The 17947-nt window shown below is 37.0% G+C and overlaps 1 protein-coding gene across 4 annotated transcripts in view; it reads left to right on the forward strand.

Annotated features, from left to right (window-relative positions):
* Positions 1-17947, forward strand: part of SPPL3 (SIGNAL PEPTIDE PEPTIDASE-LIKE 3) — a 303499-nt gene that overhangs the window by 77114 nt on the left and 208438 nt on the right. For all 4 annotated transcript variants that reach the window (XM_089446401.1, XM_089446402.1, XM_089446399.1 and 1 more), the window contains exons 5-6: positions 3182-3336; positions 3627-3806. In XM_089446401.1, coding sequence (XP_089302527.1) covers positions 3182-3336; positions 3627-3806 — 335 coding nt within the window. The remainder of the gene's footprint in view (positions 1-3181; positions 3337-3626; positions 3807-17947) is intronic.

The raw sequence follows: 17947 nt of genomic DNA on the forward strand, positions 1-17947 counted from the left end.
TTTTTGGACTGATGTCTGCGGAAAAACCTAGTGTGGGAAAACCGGTGCAACTATTTGAGGGTTTTATTATTAAGTAGTTTCAGAATACAATCTGGGTGCTAGAAATGTCTCACCCAACAGAGAATATACTCGGCAGTATTACCTCTCAATCGGAGACAGATATCAATCCCAATCCACCCAACGAAATCTCCTAGCGTCAACCTCTAGGGTTTGCGTCAGCCTCTCTAGCCCAGCGTTAGCCTCTCAGGGCTTTGCGTTAGCCTCTGGAGGCTCTGCGTCTCCCACGCTGGCCTTCCTCAGGCTCTGCGCAGCACTCTGGCTGCTTCTGCGTGGCCTCTGGCTGCTTCTGCGTCCTCTAGCTGGCTTTGCGTCAACCCTCTCCCGGCTTTTGCGCTGATGCTCCCGGTACTATATCTGCCTCTCTGTTACTGCATTCACTGCCCCTCAGCTGCAACTTTGATCACTCCTTCGATTTCCTCAGCAAGCCTTGCCCTAGAAAATCGAATTCTTGATCAACTCGGTGTGTTCTCTAAGTGACCCTCAAGCCTCCTCTTATACTTTTCTCGTTGACAATTCAACAACCGAGATTAAGTCCCTAATCAACGACTAAGATTAGATCTGGCTTGCTCCATGACTTTTGGACCATTCTAACTTAGTTTTATATTAATTCACATTAATATTTTATTTTCCCCAAGTTTAGACTTAGGGACTCCATTAAAAATATTAATTATTTAAATATCTCCCAAACTGGTTAGATTCTGCCCAAACCATTTTTGGGTATTGGAGACCTCATGTGCTTTAGCCTCTCCACCAATTTTCGTGGCTAGAGCACATCCGATGCTACCCTAAATCAACAAAACACATAAATAACATTGTTGGCAAAGCACACAAATCTTCCAGGTGCCTTGGCCTTTGACTCAAATTTGGTATTACCCTAATTTGAGATCCATTTTGGTGAAGTACTTGGCAGCTGATCCAAGAAGTCATCAATCCTTGGTAGAGGGTATTGATTATTGATACTAATCTTGTTTAGAGTTTTCTATTTGATATACACTCTCCAAGTCCCATTCTTCTTGGGCACTATGATAATAGATGATCCACAAGGTGAGTTACTTGGTCATATAACTCTCTAACAATTGTCACAACTACATTTTGACTATATCTACTTCTAGTAGCCTGCTTATACAATGTTATGTTTGGCAATGGAGAATCATGTAATTGTTGTGTCTCATGCTCGGTATCCCTTTAGGCTCCTTGAACACTTCTTTGTAAGCCTGCAGAAACTTCACGAACTTTTGTTTCTTTTCTTTGGTACATTCCTCAAGAGATGCTTTCATTCTACAAGTTCTTGTCCTTGCTGATTCTGTTTCAATAAAAGTAATACAAATTTCCTACTTGAGCTAATCAGTTTCTTGGCATGGTTGGCATTTACCAGATAAGATAGTTTTATTAAAGTCCATGGATTTAGTTTTGTGTGCATTGATGATAAAGGACTTGCTGTCCTTGATCAAACGGTATTGGCTGGCTCTCCTTGCGAAGATAACTTCCCTCACATACATATAGGGGCTTTCCAACTTTTATTAAGCTTTTATAAGCTTGCCATGCTTTATGACATAGACATTCTGCTTCAGAGGAAATTCACTGTAGACTTTAATGTATTATGCACAAATATGCTTTACCTTTTTTCCTGAGAAAAAAGGTTGCAACCTTTCCATTAACATGATAAACGGATTAGGTTTGTCATAGTCCACAAGCCAAATGGCTTATCAGCATGAAACTGAAATTAAAACCCCCTATTAGGTGTGATATGTTGAATTAAATATAAGTATGCTTTACTTGCCATGGTCTCATCAATGGCTTTTTTAAACTAATGCACATCAATACATTTTTCTTTCATTATCATTATCTTTATGCACATCAATATGTTTTTCTTTCATTTTAGGATTTTGATCTGCTCGACATATGTTCGTCACTATTGAGTGGTTGGAATATTATGTGCCTTGTTTCAGTATTATCATGCTATTTTGTGCTGATCTCTATGCATTGCTTGGTGTATTGTTGTTTCTATGGTAGCTATATTTTTTAATGTGAAAGATATCAGTATTGGACAAATTATTTATTGCATGTGTGTTCTATCCTAAGTTGCAGGAAACGGGGAAACGGGGAAGCGAAACGAAACGCGACCTCCCCAAATTTTGGAAACGGGGAAACGCGAATATATATAATAATATATATATATATATATTAAAAACATTTAAAAATTATTAATATATATATGTGCAATCATAAAGCATTAATGAATATGGATGAAATTTTGAATTAGGGTTTTTAAATTTTCATATTCTCTCTCTTCTAGAACAGCTTAGAAACCCTAAAAAAATTTAAAAACTAATTAGAAAAATTTTTTTTTTTTAAAAAACAAGTAATTTTTTTGGGGAAACGGGGCCCGTACGGCCTGGAAACGCGTTTCCGGCCGTACGGGCACGTTTCCATTTCGGGAAACGTGCCCGTACGGCCGGAAACGCGTTTCCAGGCCGTACGGTACGCGGAAACGCGTTTCCGTATCGTTTCCGTACGGAAACGGACCCTGTACCTGTGTTTCCTGCAACTTAGGTTCTATCCTTTGTATGTGGACTTAGTCACATCTTGGCAGGGGTTCAGATGCTGGCCCCCAAATGTAGAGGGTCTGGGCGAACCCACCCTCTTGGCTGGGTGTCAATGGGGGCAGAGCCCTAAAGGAATTTTATTTTGGTTCCTCATGTATTATTTCAGCCCATTTATAGAATAATCCCAGTTAAAGGATTATGTTTGTAATTTAATCCATGTTAACGGATTAGAGTTTTGGGTGCTGCCAAATACCTAAATATTCTATTGTGAACCATGAAGTTAAAACAATGAGATAGAGAGAGGTGCAGCTCTCAGTTAGGCTTGTTTTCCTGGTTAAGAGTTCTCAGGATAAATCTATGTGTACTGTGTGTGTGCCATTGTTATTCTTATGTTTTAGTATTGCCCTTTTTGCACAGGTTTATCTTAAAAATTTAATGTCTTTTAATTTAGAATAGTTTTTGTATATATTGAGAATTTAACATCTTTTAATTTGGAAAAAGTTTTCTTGGCTGTCATGGTTCTACATCTTTAGATACTTGACCCACTGTATTCCTGACTCTTGCTTTATATGCAGTGGACTTGCTACTTTACTCCCCAGAACGACCACTTGTAGATATTTCAGAAATTTTCTTGTGGATGATGGCTGTTGGTACCATAGTGTGTGCTTCCTTATGGTCGAAATTCATTGGGAATGAACAATGTGACTCATACAATCAATTGACAAGAAAGGTGATTCCCATGTATAGAATCTTGGCTTTTTTTGTGTTTCTTTCATTGACACAACTCATTTGGTACTTTTAATTTAAAGAATATGTTTAACCTTTCTATTGTGTTTCTGGAAAGCAGCTTTTCTATTTTGTGCTATAAGTTTATAATATGGCTTATATGGTCTTGCAAATTATTCATTAGCCCCTCTTCACTTGGAGGGTTGTCAGTTTTTTTGAGCTATTATATCATATAATAGTCCAATAGACGCATTACTAGAAACTCAGAGGTCTGTGCAATTGTTGTATCTACAGGAGACCCATGATATATCTGCAATCAAAGTTGAGACAGAGAAGGATGTCATGCATATAAACACCAAGGCAGCTGTTTTTTTCATAGTGTTATCATCGATATTTTTGATGCTGCTTTATTTCTTCATGGCTGATTGGTTCATTTGGATTCTCATCGTCCTCTTCTGTATAGGTGGAATTGAGGTGAGTAGAAGCTTTAGTTTTCTCCATCATTTAATTTCTTGCATCTAAAATGAAATCATACATATGGGCATGCTTGTCACAAATCACATGTATTCCTTACAATTTATTTTGTAGGAATTAATTTGCATCTCTGATGTAGGTGGTTGTGGCCTTCAACTGAAAGGTTTTCCTTATGCAACTTTTGGTATAACTGTCACTGCCCACCAGTTGTTGTTATTTAATCTGTATGCTCACTGATGCAGGGAAATATGGCCCTTTTTGGTTTATGTTAATGCATTCACAAATATTTGCTTCTGTATACTGTTCATGTGGTTACAGTGGAGCCTTGAGCTTTAACAACTTAAGATAAAATAATTTGTATACCAATAAGAGCTTCACAATATTTTTTGCAAAGGCTTTGTAAGCTAGTTATAATATATATACACAAATGTTATTAATAAATAAAAAAATACGGGCAAATTGATTGACGTTACAGTTTTTTTTGTTTTGTTTAATTTTATTATAGAAACAAATAAAAAATCATGATTTCCATTCATAGAGAACACGAGAATTACACAGTGTTCCACGGGGACTTGCACCCCCCCCGTAGGGGTCTAGTTTCCTCGCTCCCCCGCGCTCCGGGGACTTGGGGATGAGTAGGGGACGTTTCCCCACGCCCCCAAAAATGAGGAAACTCAGGGGGACGTGCGAGGGAGTCGTTTCCCTTTCCTGAGGGGGCGTTTCCGAAAAAGGGGATGTGGGGGGGCGAGGGGGGACGAGAGGGGGCGAGGGGGGGCGTGGGGGGATGTGGCACACGTTTATGCCAAAAAAAAACGATTTTAATTAACTTAACCCTAAAACTAATCTTTAATTAACAGTTAAACTAAGCATAGGGTTTTGGAATTTAGCTGTTTCATGTTATAAAAACGGCAGGGTGAACACATAACAACACACACAGCCTTCACGTGCTGTGTGTGTTGTTATTACTAGATCTGATCACTCCCATGCATGGAACCTCGATGGCATCTGTTGGAACATTGCAGATTGCAGAATGGACCCTTGATATGGCTATCACATTGGTAATGTGATTTGGTTATTAGCAGGAACTTTGGAGTGCACATATTAGACAGAATTGAAGACAGATCTTGAGGATTTCTATCACTATGAACCGTCGGTCCTCTGATTAGACAAATTCTGAGTTTGATCCAAACAAATTCATTTATCTGTGGTTGCTGCTCAATATTACCCTACACATTCTGTGAGGAGATCATCCCTGAAGTGTTTACTCATCAATGCTTCTCTGCTTCTCTCAAAGCTTGGCTCTTCAAGATTCAATATGGATGATCAACATCAGAGGCTCCCTCTTGTGAAGAATTCAGTTTGCGACGATAAGAAATATTAGAAGGCAAAGAAGTTCAGCATCAAATTAACTTAACTTTTGTGTGGCAGTGCTTGCTTTCTAAAAGACACACCGATCACATTGAAGTATTTTTTATTTCTCTAAGTAACCCTAACTGGTGTCTTACAAGTATCTGTATAATCAAGTTACAGTAATCCTTGAGGTCATTGTAATTTGAATTTAAACAAGAGTTTCAAAGTAAAGGAGCAGAAGCTGTAATACATATAGCCAAATTGTCAGATGTGGAAGCTACAGGTTTAGATTGCAGATTTTTGGAGTTATGATAGAAGTATGAGTAATGTTCTAGACACAAATGTGCATCAGTGGACAGAGGCATTAGCATCTTGTTATGCCATCAGGAGTCTGCACAACTGTCACTCTTCAACAAGGATACAATTGACAATAGAATTCACACGAGCATAACACAACACTGTTGTTTTGTATATCCTTGTAATTGATACTATGTACAGATGGGCAAAACTCACCAATGATTATAGCAGTTTGGCCTAGAACTGAACAGAGTTGCCTTGATAACATATTGTTGAAGTTGCAGAGGACAGAAGTGTTAAGATTCTGAGATTAAGATCTTTTATTGATAACAGGGATGCAGGAAGAATAGATCTACAGTGATCTTCTACAATGACATTGTTGAGGTTTGCTGTGTATTATCAGAATGCTGAAGATGGTGGTATTGCTGTCTTTGTATTTTGTTATAATGTATGATCATTGATGTATGATTATAAATTAGAATTTTAAATTTATTATTTTATATGATATTAGAAATTTAGATAATGATATTCATATCAATGATCATGCTTTGCAGCTTTTCAATTCAAACCAAATTGTCATAGTGGACTCAATTAATAAATTATATTTTATATTTATAAGTTTTTAAGACCCTGACGCTCCCCCATGTTTCCTAAAAAATAGTGGGGAGCTTTTGCATAGGCCGCTCCCGCGCCCCCTCGCTCCCTCACCCCCTCGTCCCGGAACCTTGGTGGAACACTGGAATTACATTTTTCAGGTGGTTTTTGCACTTTGAATATCATGGAACTTTTAGCCTAAGCTCTGCAGTAAAATCACGTTCCCTATTGTAAGCTTAAAAGATAAACTAACAGAAAAACAGGTCTTTTAACTGTCCTTTCACTCTTCACCACATATCTTTGTTGAATACAACATTTAGAGTTAAGAAATTTTCGCAGAAGACTTCCATAGTTCTTCCCCCTGATGCCCCATAGTGAAATGAGAAAAATATAGACTATTATAAATTAATTAGGGAGAGGACATAGCCAATCTTTCAGTTCTTCCACATTCATAGATATCTAGGCCAGCAATTTCCCCTCCTTTGATAAGGAATCTACTGCCTTGTTCAATTTTTGCAAGATACAAGTAAAATAAATTCCTTCAAAGGAAACTAGCATCTCTTTTAACTGTTCACTAATTTCTCTGGGTATAATATTATGCAATTTTGTGTTCCCATTCGTCCAGTTTATTATAATGGAGGGATCTGCAAAGATCTGGATGTGTTTGATAATTTTCTCTACTCCACACTTAAGAAGAAATGTCAAGGCCATAAATTCAGCTATATATATATTATATATATATATATATATATATATTATATATATATATATATATATATATTTATTTATTTAGCTGAATTTATGGCCTTGACATTTCTTTATAAGTGTGGAGTAGAGAAATTTATGCTATTGGCAAATTAACTAAAGTTAACAAATTTAAAAATTAAGTAATGACACACACATACACACGTCTTTGTGATATTGGAAAAGTATCAAAAGCTAAAAAAATTGAAAATGATATGAAAGTTAAGTAACAATACCCACCTGCACATCGCAGGGCTTCTTCGTTGTGGAAGGAAGCAATGTTGTATAAAGCTACTAGTGTAGCCTTGTGTGTTTCACAGAGATCTTGGCACTAGGCATGGTTTTTTTGGTAAGCTCTCTTTCTATATTTAATTCAAGCTGTAATTACATTGCAAATTGCTCAAAAGCATTGAGGATCGCCTTGGTCTGCTAGATTGGAAACCTGACTAATGGTTCAATCCTAGGCTTGAGCTAGAATGTAGAAAAATAAACGGAAGGTACATAGCATGTTTTCCAAAACAGGACCAAAACTTAGGTTGCATGACCCAATAGACAAGCAGAATATTAGACGTAAAACATAAGTCCGCAGTTTGTAGTAAAACAAAATATCTAGCTGACATCAACTAGTAAACTTGTAATAGAAACTACACTCGAATTATTCAAGCCTATGTGCTGAAAAAGTTGGTGCTGCTGGAGGATGCTGGTCTCAATCTTGTAGGAGGATGCGTTCAATTCTTTGCAGGCGCCGGCTCGTGATCACATATAACAGATCTTGTTCCTCCATTCGTAGCAAAAGTTCATCACAGTTGGTGTTTCTATCAAATAGGAGCTTGCCCAACATGTCCTTAAGTCGCCAATATATCTCCACTGTGAGCTAGTGTTGGTTGCGCCTCACTCTTTCTGAACCTAGGGCTGGTATCCAATTGGATATAGAATTGAGCACATTCGCATTAGAGATGTTCTCTCCGTTGATGTGAGTAGCATTAGAAGGTCTTCTATAATTGCTTGGTGTCTTAGCATGTGGAGGACATTATTTGTCTCTTCTAGTGATTTATGTCTTCTTTCCTAAGTTTAACTTAAGAAAAGTACAATAATTAAAGTCAATTATTGTGGACTATTGGTTTATTTTCTAAGGATAAAAAATTTGATTATTTAAGTGACTTAGAAATAATCTTAACCATTGATCTTCAAGATGTTTCTAGAAGGAAGATTCGAGATGCTTCTAAAGGGGAGATTGGGGTTAGAGATTTGGACTCAATGAAAATTATAAATGGAGGCTAGCGATGGAGGTGAAGACACAACGAAGAGCACAAGTTTGTGAGTGAGCCATCACGAGAGAGTGATTTTCCCTGCAGTTCGAGTGGCTCAATGACCAGTGTGCAAAGAAGGAATAAGTGCGAGTGGGTTTGAATGAGTCCATGGACGCTGAGTTGGAGGAGATTGCAGGGCCGAGTTGTCGGAAGGAGATCAAGTTTGTTTGGAGGAGGTCGAATTGCTGCAGTGCTGGGGTTTTTCCAGTGCGCATTAGTGGCAGGGTGTAGATCGAGTTGCTGTAGGGTGCAAATCTGCTTGTTGGAGACCGATTTCCTTAGAGCGATTTTATTTGGAGGCAGATTTCCTTGAGGTTGATTTACCTGGGCTGAATTCCTTTTGCGGCAGCCGAGTTGTAGGTTCTAGATCGTATTTCTCCTTATATCTCTATGGGTTGAGAAACGCAGATTTTCTAGATAATGAAATGAGGGAGAATTGTTTGTGGGTTAATTAATTTTTTCAATGTGTGATTGATCTATCTGGTTTATTTCTGTTGCATATTTTTTAATTCTAGAAGTTATGATTATGGGTCTAAGTTATTGGCTTAAGAAGTATGAAGATGCTGAATCGAAGGCTTGGGAGGAAAGATACTAGTGATTTTATTTTTTGGTGATTCAGTTATTATTTGGGTAAATAAATAATAAACTGGGGATGAATTAAATTGCCGCGAGAATATAAATCTGGCTGGTATTAGAAATTTAACACTCTTGTTCCTCGGCCAACTCTTATTTGATATTGTCAATTTCTTGTTGAATTTCCAGAGAAGTGTGTGCCCGATACCTATTTTCCACTACCTTTGCTTTGGGTTGTGCATGTGCATTGTTGAGCCCATCATGACCTCACAAGCCTTGTTGAGAGCATGCTTTCTAACGAGGCATGTTTGGCCAGGATGGGTCTTTGCAGTGGAGCAGTAATTATAAACAAAGGATGAGCAATGAAGAGAAATAGAGCAGTGAAGAGAAATACTTAACAAATTGTATTGAAAATATTCACTGAAAGAAAGTGCTCAATGGACCAAATAGATGGCGCTAGAAAATGTTATCCGGGCAATAGATAATTGCTCATGAAATAACAAATAGATATGCAAATACAATGCTTCTTTCAACAATGCCTATTAGATAATGATGATCTTTAAACACAATTAGCAACTTCTTAAGATTATTTAGATTATAACAATAGAATGCCAATGTGCCAATTAGATACAAAAGAGAAAAAATGAATTCCTTATGAACACAATTAGATTATTTCAAGATTACTCTTATCACAATTATGATGACCGATTTAGTGCTTTAAGAGTGATTTGATTTGCAAGATTATAAACTTAAATGTTAAGCTCACTTGCAAAACACAATGTTAGTACACTTACAACGTTATGGCAATGAAAAACAATATAACATTTATCCAATAGCCAACCTCTTTAGCAATATGATAGCAATGACAAGTAAGAATTTTCTTCAAAGACCAATGTCACAATATCTCTAGCTATCAGTAAAAAAAGGGAGTATTCATCAACAATATTATCTTTAGAGCAATAAGTCAATCTTATCCAACAATTACCAATTCAATTATCCATTTAGAGCACTTATGTTTGTCAATGAGAATGCAAAAAGTGATATGCTTATGCAAGAGTGCAAGAATGCAATGAGATGCAAGAGATGGGGTAGCCAAGAGACCAATGATTGCAGCAATAAGAAAAACACCCAATTACACAAGAGGACACTTACTTAAGATGCAAAACATGCTAAGATTGAATGCCCACTAGAAAGAGATGACTGTTCACCGCTTTTCACACCGCTCTTATGTTTATATCAGACCTTACGATGCGTATGACAGTCTTCTAAATTAGTATGACAACCTTCAAGGTATGCCAAATAATGCAAACCCAACCAACGCCAATGATGAACCAATGATATAATAATATTTCTATATGTTTATTATTATGCCACTGCTATGTAATTTTGTCACTGCTGTAGGTGACTTGTGATGGCTGTAGCGAATATATCAGGTGAATTTCACTCACAGTCCTTCAAACTTTACTTATATGCAATCAATAGAACCACAAGATAAATGCTTAATGCCTTAGGGGAATAATTAATGAGTTAAGGCTTGATTTATGTGTGTTCTTGTCATTAAAATACGAATGTCACAATTTGCTTCAGAATTATGTATGGAACAATGACTAGGCAAAGAGGGTTAGGGGGCAAACCACTAGGCCCTATGGCCTTGTTGATGAATGGAGACTCTTCCAAAGAACTTGCCCACCTTCAACCACAATGTTAGCTCCAAAATCGTTGCAAAACAAAATGTTAGAGACCACAAACCAATGCAAAGACCACTCAATGATTGAAGGATGGCTAGAGGAAGGGCTAATGGGTCAACGATGAGGGGCAAGAAGCCAGGCAAAGGGAACACTAGGCCGAAAAACGCTAACGCTAGGAAGGAAAATGAAGGGGAGAAGGTCTAGAATAGGGCCGAGAGAGAGAGCAGCAAGGCCTAAAAGTCCTGCGACTAGGGCAGCAAAGGCCTAATAGGCCTAAGGCAAAGGATAAAGGCCAAAAATGGCTTGCGGCTAAGGGAAAAAGGTCAAAGGAGGGGGGCTGGGGGGTTGAGGCCCTTCTAAGGCTGCAGCAAGGCCCTAAAGGCTTGCGGCTAGGCAAGGAAAGCCCAATAAGGGTTGCCGTCCAAGGAAAAGACCCTTCTAGGGTTGCGCGCTAATGGAAATAAGGGCATCAACTAGCTTAGATGAGGAAAAAGGGGCACAACTAGGCTAGGAGAGGCCACGAATAGGGTTTGGAGGCCCTAAAATATTTGGAACCGCTGCAAATACACAAATTTCCACAAAAAAGTCGAAATTTATCTCCTTAAGGGCCAAAGTCTTCCATTCCTGGTTGAGCGTTGAGCTTGGAGGGGGTCTAAGGGCTAGATTTTGCCTTCCTAGGCCTAGATCTGCCTCAAAAGTCCAACGAAATTGCTCAAGAAGGTTGGACGTCACACTTGAATGAGATAAATGCTTCAAACCCTAGTCTTAGGGCTATATCCTCCACAAAAATTTTGATCTCTTTGATGGCTTGAGGATTCACCTGCAAAAATGAGTGAAAGAATTCCCAAAACCCCAAATATATACAAAAAATTCAAAACCCCCAAGTGCTACAAAAGAAAACAAGGGTTAGAAATATTTTGCAAATATCTACAATATTTACAAAATAAAATTATTAGCTCTCATTAGCAAATTAAATCTTTGTAGCCCAGGAACAAATAAAAGTTTTGGAATTTTTTTGAATAAATTTCATGGATGAATGATTTCAAAAGATAGACCAACCTAACCCTCCTGCAAAATAATTCTTCACAATGAAAGCTTAAAGCCCAAACAAGGTCGGTTCTTCTCCACAGTCCGTGAACTTGGAGGCCAAGAGCTAGCATACCTATAAATCTCTATTAAATCTTAAGATAAATTATTAGATCATATAGTGAATCAAATCACCTAAGATAACTCGTGCCAATATACTATTCTTATCACCAACAAATGAAATAATAGTTAAATATGCAACACAATATAGAAGATAAACACATAACTAGCACATACCACAAATCAACAAATAGAAGAACACCATGAGTTGAACCCCAAAGTCTTTCTATTTTGAGAAAAATGTTTCCAACGGAGCAGAAATTCAGTACATGTGTTACACAATCACCTCATCCAAAGATGAGAAATAGAAGCTAAATGACTTCCTTATATAGAGAAAACCCCTCCAAGTAGAAAATAATGGCTAGTTGGCTTGATCCTTGTCAAAATAATCTCGACCGTCGAAAATAACTTGATCATCTTTTAATCTTTACCGTAGAATTTTTATTTTTGAGGAAAATTCAATTTTTTTTTTAAAACCATTTTTTTAATCCAAAAATTAATATTTTAGATTAATTTCCTAAAAAATTTGACTTTGACTTAACCACCAAGGTCAAAGTGTTCAATTTTTTTTAAAATATCCATTTTTCCCTTGGTGGAAGACCTCTAAAAATTGATTCCCTTGTGACCAACGAATTTTTAATTATTTTCCTGGAGGGAAATTAATTTCTTTATAATTATTTTTTGATTCCAAATTAATCAATTTTTTGGCTTAGGATTTTATTTTATTTTGCCAGAACAAATTAATTGATTGACTCTAGAGGGGATTTTAATAATTTTCCACCCTCAAATATTTTAGCCATGGTGTTTGATTGCGAGGGACCATACACTAAAATATTTTTACATCGAAATATTACAATTAATTCAACTCTTTGAAGGGGAAATACACATTTAGAGTAGGCCCTCAAGACATTATCCAATTCTGCGACACAATATGATCTAGTATGAAACCAAGTGTGTTTATAATAAAATAATTTAGCCATGGTGTTTTGATTACAAGGGACCATGCATTAAAATTATTCCTAAACATACATTTACAATAGAGTCGATAAACACTAGGATTCACCTAAGACCTTGTCAACAAAGTCCACCCTAGCCTTGGGGTTATAGCTGGAAGAAAAACTCTGCCCACACATAATTCAGGAAGGTTAATTTTTTTTTTTGAGGATGAAATCCTTTGCCAAGATCAGAGGCTTACCTAGGTGTTGTTACATAATTAAATGGTCATACTAGTATCATTTACAATAGACCTTGCAGAGATTGGGTTTATAATGATATATTTATGCTGACTGATGACTTTGATCTTTGAAAAATTTTCTTGACATCCTTGTACACTGCTTTCTTGGACTGTTGAGAAAATTGTGGTCAACATGTCAGACCATCTGCTTTGCCCAAACTACCAAAGCAATTCTCTGTGATTATCAATGCGATTTCACTCTCTAGACTATCTTCCGAAGTCCACTGTTTCTTTCTTTGCCTCTGCAATGACATCACAAAACTTTTGTATTTCTTGAAAAGTTATCGTTTGATGACTTGCGTGTATTGGATCCTTGCATTCATACATTTTTAAGTAGCCCATTTTTTCCAATTTATGAAGCCCATCTGTGGTTCTTCTCCCCCTTGCTTATCTCCTGGTGCCTTTATTTTATTCTTTTAAACCTGAATATGAATATTATGAGACAAATCACGTCCTGCTCTATCAACATCCACACCAATCTCCACAAAAATGTTGACAATGTTTCTCACCAAATAGCGATCAATTTTCTCTCCCTATCGCTCTTGATTAATCTTCTCAATCACCACATTCTTCCCATTACTTTTCATGTCTTGATAGCAAATTAGGGAAACACATGATTCCAACTTTTATTAACGAGTCGAGGGATTCGTATGCGATGGAGTTGACATCCAAATAATAAAACATATTTGACATGTTTTAGACTATGACCTTATAATTCTCCCAGCATTTCACAATTTCTATCAAAATGAACTCATTGTGCACTTCTAGTAAAGCTGGTAATACAGTGGGAGTGATGTACTTGTCATATAGTTGCTGTGCGTAACAATGAGGGGCCTTCTGGGTGCACATTTTGTACATTGTATCATAAATGTATGTGCACATAGATTCAGTGAACTCATCTTTTAAATTTTCATTGCCAAGCACTTCAATTTTTGTGGGCATGGCCACGTTGATCTCCATTGCACTTTTTATCTACGTCCTCTATATGCTGATCAAAATAACTATTTTTTTGTTTCTAAGTTGCACGAAACGGGGAAACGGAAACGAGTTTCCGAAACGGGAAGCGAAACGAAACGCGACCTCCCCAAATTTTGGAAACGGGGAAACGCGAATATATATAATAATATATATATATATATATATTAAAAATATATATCTCCTGGTCTGCTTAGAATCTGCCCAAACCCATGAGTCATCACATAATGAGTCAGGCTGCTTAGAATATAACTTTAGAAATGGTTTCTAGAACAAGCTGGAAACCCTAAAAAAATTTAAAAACAAATTAGAAAAAAAAAAAATTAAAAAACAAGTGTTTTTTTTGGGGAAACGGGGCCCGTACGGCCTGGAAACGCGTTTCCGGCCGTACGGCCACGTTTCCATTTCGGGAAACGTGGCCGTACGGCCGGAAACGCGTTTCCAGGCCGTACGGTACGGGGAAACGCGTTTCGTTTCGTTTCCCCAGGCGAAACGCCCTGTAGACCCACGTTTCCTGCAACTTAGTTTTGTTTGCATTCATTCAAATTGAAATGACTACAAGTGGTGTTGAGGGCCATGGAATACCCTTCATCATCACTACTTTTAGCCTTATTTGATATAAAAGCTCGATTCTTCTGATTGTTGTTCATTTGATTAGTCTCTAGAGTTTCATCTATCTCACCTTGAGGAATTCCTAATTCAACGTTTTCAACATCTTTTTTAGAAGATTATTCATTGCTAATTTCTTTCATGTTAATGTTGGCTTCTATTGTAGGTGCTAAATCCGATGTTTGAAAAACTTTCAGTGATTTTATAATTATTTCTTTCATTTCCTGTAATAATTCTCATTCACTTTTATGGTATTCTAGTATTGCTTGGGAATATGTTTCCATGATTTTAGGACCTAAGAATATATTGGTAGCCTTGGCTCTGACCAAGTGATCAGAAAAAATGACTCTTTGTAGCAGTTGAGCAACCAAAGGGTTTAATAGCTCTGATACCACTGTAGTAATCAAACAATGCCTTTTTGTATTTAAAATGTATTGTAAAAATATATATTTATATAATGAACATAATGATAGAATGTTACAAAGAGGGCCCTGCTTATATACTAGGCAAGGTGTCCCTTCACAAATAGTCATGTCCTTTGGGACATGTATCTCCATTAACTAATTATTATTTAATGTATATTTGTTACGTTAATTAATATTTAATATATATTTATGTTTGTTACATGTTGCATCAGTTGGTGCCTTGATTTGGGTGTTGGCATAATTCTATAGATCATTCAACAACAACACTTGCTTGATTCTTTCATTCCACGAACTGTAATTGAAAATCCATTCCAACCGGTCCTCAAACCTCAAGCCAAAAATCGTCTTCTCTATTGGATTCTTACCCAACAATCCAAGAGACTAGTTGTCCCTCCTTCCACAACAAACACAACTTAGCTTTCTCTTAGAGCTGTCACCTATGCACAATTCTGACCCAATTGCTTTTCAAATTACTCTGATTCCTTGTTAGAAATCCATGCACCCCAGGTCTGGTCTATGCTTTAGCTAGAAAACATAAACCTAAGTTGCATTGAAACTGATATGGGGTTTGAAATAGAAACGACATATTTTCAAAAAATCCGGATGTGATATGACAATTCATCTTACCATTCATCTTTTAGAATCCATATTTTATATCTAAAAATACATAATCATCATCATGAATTCAACTTAGACAAACCATCATCATCAATTGAACATAAACATTGTCAATTTAGCCAATAGTTTTTTTTCTCATTTCCTTACTATTACGAATTTTAACCTCAGTAGTATGAAGTGGATGGACCTCTTATAAAAATAACAGATAAGTACATTTCCTTATACTATATGTAATAAAGTTATTGTATATTAAACATAAGAAAATTCTTTACATTAGAAGCTACTACCTTAAATAATTAAGACAGTAAGTAAGCACTAATTCACATGATGCATGACCCTTACTAATCAATGATAGATTGCAAGGCCTTCCAATATAAAGTTAGAATGAAGGTAATAACAACATAAACATATAAATTAAAATTAAAAACCATAAAATGATAAAACATTAAATCATTAATAAATAAATTAAATAAATAAAATGATTTCTTCTTTCCATTACGTAGCCCTAGAAGGCTAGATTACACTTTTACTCTAGCAAAGTAAGGGATTTAAATAAATTATTAAATATTAAATATTTTTATATTTAATATACTTTTACATCTAAGATAATATCATCCAAAATAACACCTACAAAATATATGATTATCGATTGTTTCTTTTGTTTTAATTTTTATCCATGATGATGGTTATTATAGTAGCTTAGTTCCTTAGTTATTATAATATCTTAGTTCTTTTTTATATGACCGTCAGATGTATGCCTGAGACTCCAACTCCAGGCAACGATCAATCACGAGTGGCCTCCTCCAACAACGTTGCCTCCAACTCCAAGTCTTCACGCAGCTGCTAGTTGTGCTCATGGTCTACCATATCCAACAAAAAAGGCATGAATCGAATGGAATTTAGGGTTACATAGGTTAAAGGGGGTCGGGCCTCCAACTCAAGCCTCTCTCGATTTATCCAGTGAAAAGCAAGGTGCTCTGTTCCTAGCATTTTGCTTTATTTGGGGTGGATTCGTTTCTAGAAATCTAGAAATGGATCCAAAAAAATTTACATCCTCTAGAACCGTTTCCAAAATCGGATTTGGGGTTTTCGAAATCTTGATATGACTCAAATACGTTTTGCCGGTGTTTCAAGGTGTATCGTAGCAGTTTCTGTTTCGGAAACAGGAACGACGTTTCAGGAAAATTCTCTAGCCGTTTCCGGTAACTTAGACATAAACACACTGAAAATGCCTAACTTAAACTTTTGCATAGCAGAAACTACACCAACAATCAGATCAAAGTATAGTACACTATAGTTATGCCCAAAACTTGTTTTCTTACAATAACATAAAACAGTGCGAAACACGCATATGGATTTCCAATGAATTAATTAATTGATGAGCAAGCTGAAGCTCAATAATAATACAGAGATATTTACAATAATAGAAACATCGAGTTTCTATGTAGGACATGGAAACAATCAGTTTCATCTAAGAAACTGCTAAAAGAATAAAAATAGCAACAGCTAAAAGAATGAGCATTAAATACTAAATAGGAATATTCTAATATAACATTAATATGAAAATCCTCAGGGCTCTTGCACCAGGGATACTGGCCCTTTACATCCCTGTACAATGCTAAATATCAGGTCTAATCCTTTAGACCAAACATCCAAGGTTGAGGCCTTGTCCTCTAAGCCTTTCCTACGCAAACAAAGACACCTACAACACGCACAACACCCAAATTACATAGCTTTACCTAACTAGGGCATAATCAAGCCTTCTTAGATCACCCGAACAACAAACTTCTTACCTGGGAGTTTTCCTGTAGTTGATAGCTATCCATTTATCCACGATGAGCCTAATGCCCCTTACAGGGAGCCTTGTTCAACCTTTCCTGTAGCCTCAACTTGCACCTAGAACCTGCGGCCTATCTCTTTAATCCCTGCTCAGGCCTGACCTACTTCTTTAGCCCTGCAGTCACCTCCAATTGAGCACTGCCTCCTCATTTAGCCTTACGACCAACCTTCCTTTAATTGTTTCAGGCCGTTGGCCTATTCCTTTAGCACCGTGGCCTGCTTCTTGACCTTCGACCCTTTGCTAATCTTGTTTCTTGGGCTTGTGGCCCCTCCTGCTAGTCCCTTCAAGCTGCAACCTCTCTTTTCTTTAGCCATACTTGCGTCCTTTCTTTCCTATCCAATAAATGCCCTAAATAGAAATCAAATTCTCCACAACTAGCTCTTTCTTCTTCTCTTTTGGCTCCTCTTGTTGCCTAAGGCTAAGCCACATCTAGCCTTCTCCACTTCTCACAAGAAGAATGATCCTTTATGCTTCTTATCCTCCAAACTTCTCCATTAGTTTATTACTTATACTTGTCCTTAGGTCTTCCAGGAAGCCCTTATGTCCTCCAAGTAACCTCCAACATAACCTTAACATTAAATTAGAATTTCCTTGGGTTCAAAGGCCACTCACTCTGGGTTGAAATCCCCCAGCTTGGGTGCAAAGCCCACACATTCATCTTTATCGGTGTTTCTCCCTCACAAGCCTAGCACCAAGGGCATTTGAGAGTACCTCCCAATGCTACCTAATTTCAACACT

This window comes from Pinus tabuliformis, chromosome X, assembly GCF_031772625.1.
Source record: "Pinus tabuliformis cultivar Carrire ecotype Pingquan chromosome X, CPIR1, whole genome shotgun sequence".
Taxonomy (NCBI): Eukaryota; Viridiplantae; Streptophyta; class Pinopsida; order Pinales; family Pinaceae; genus Pinus; species Pinus tabuliformis.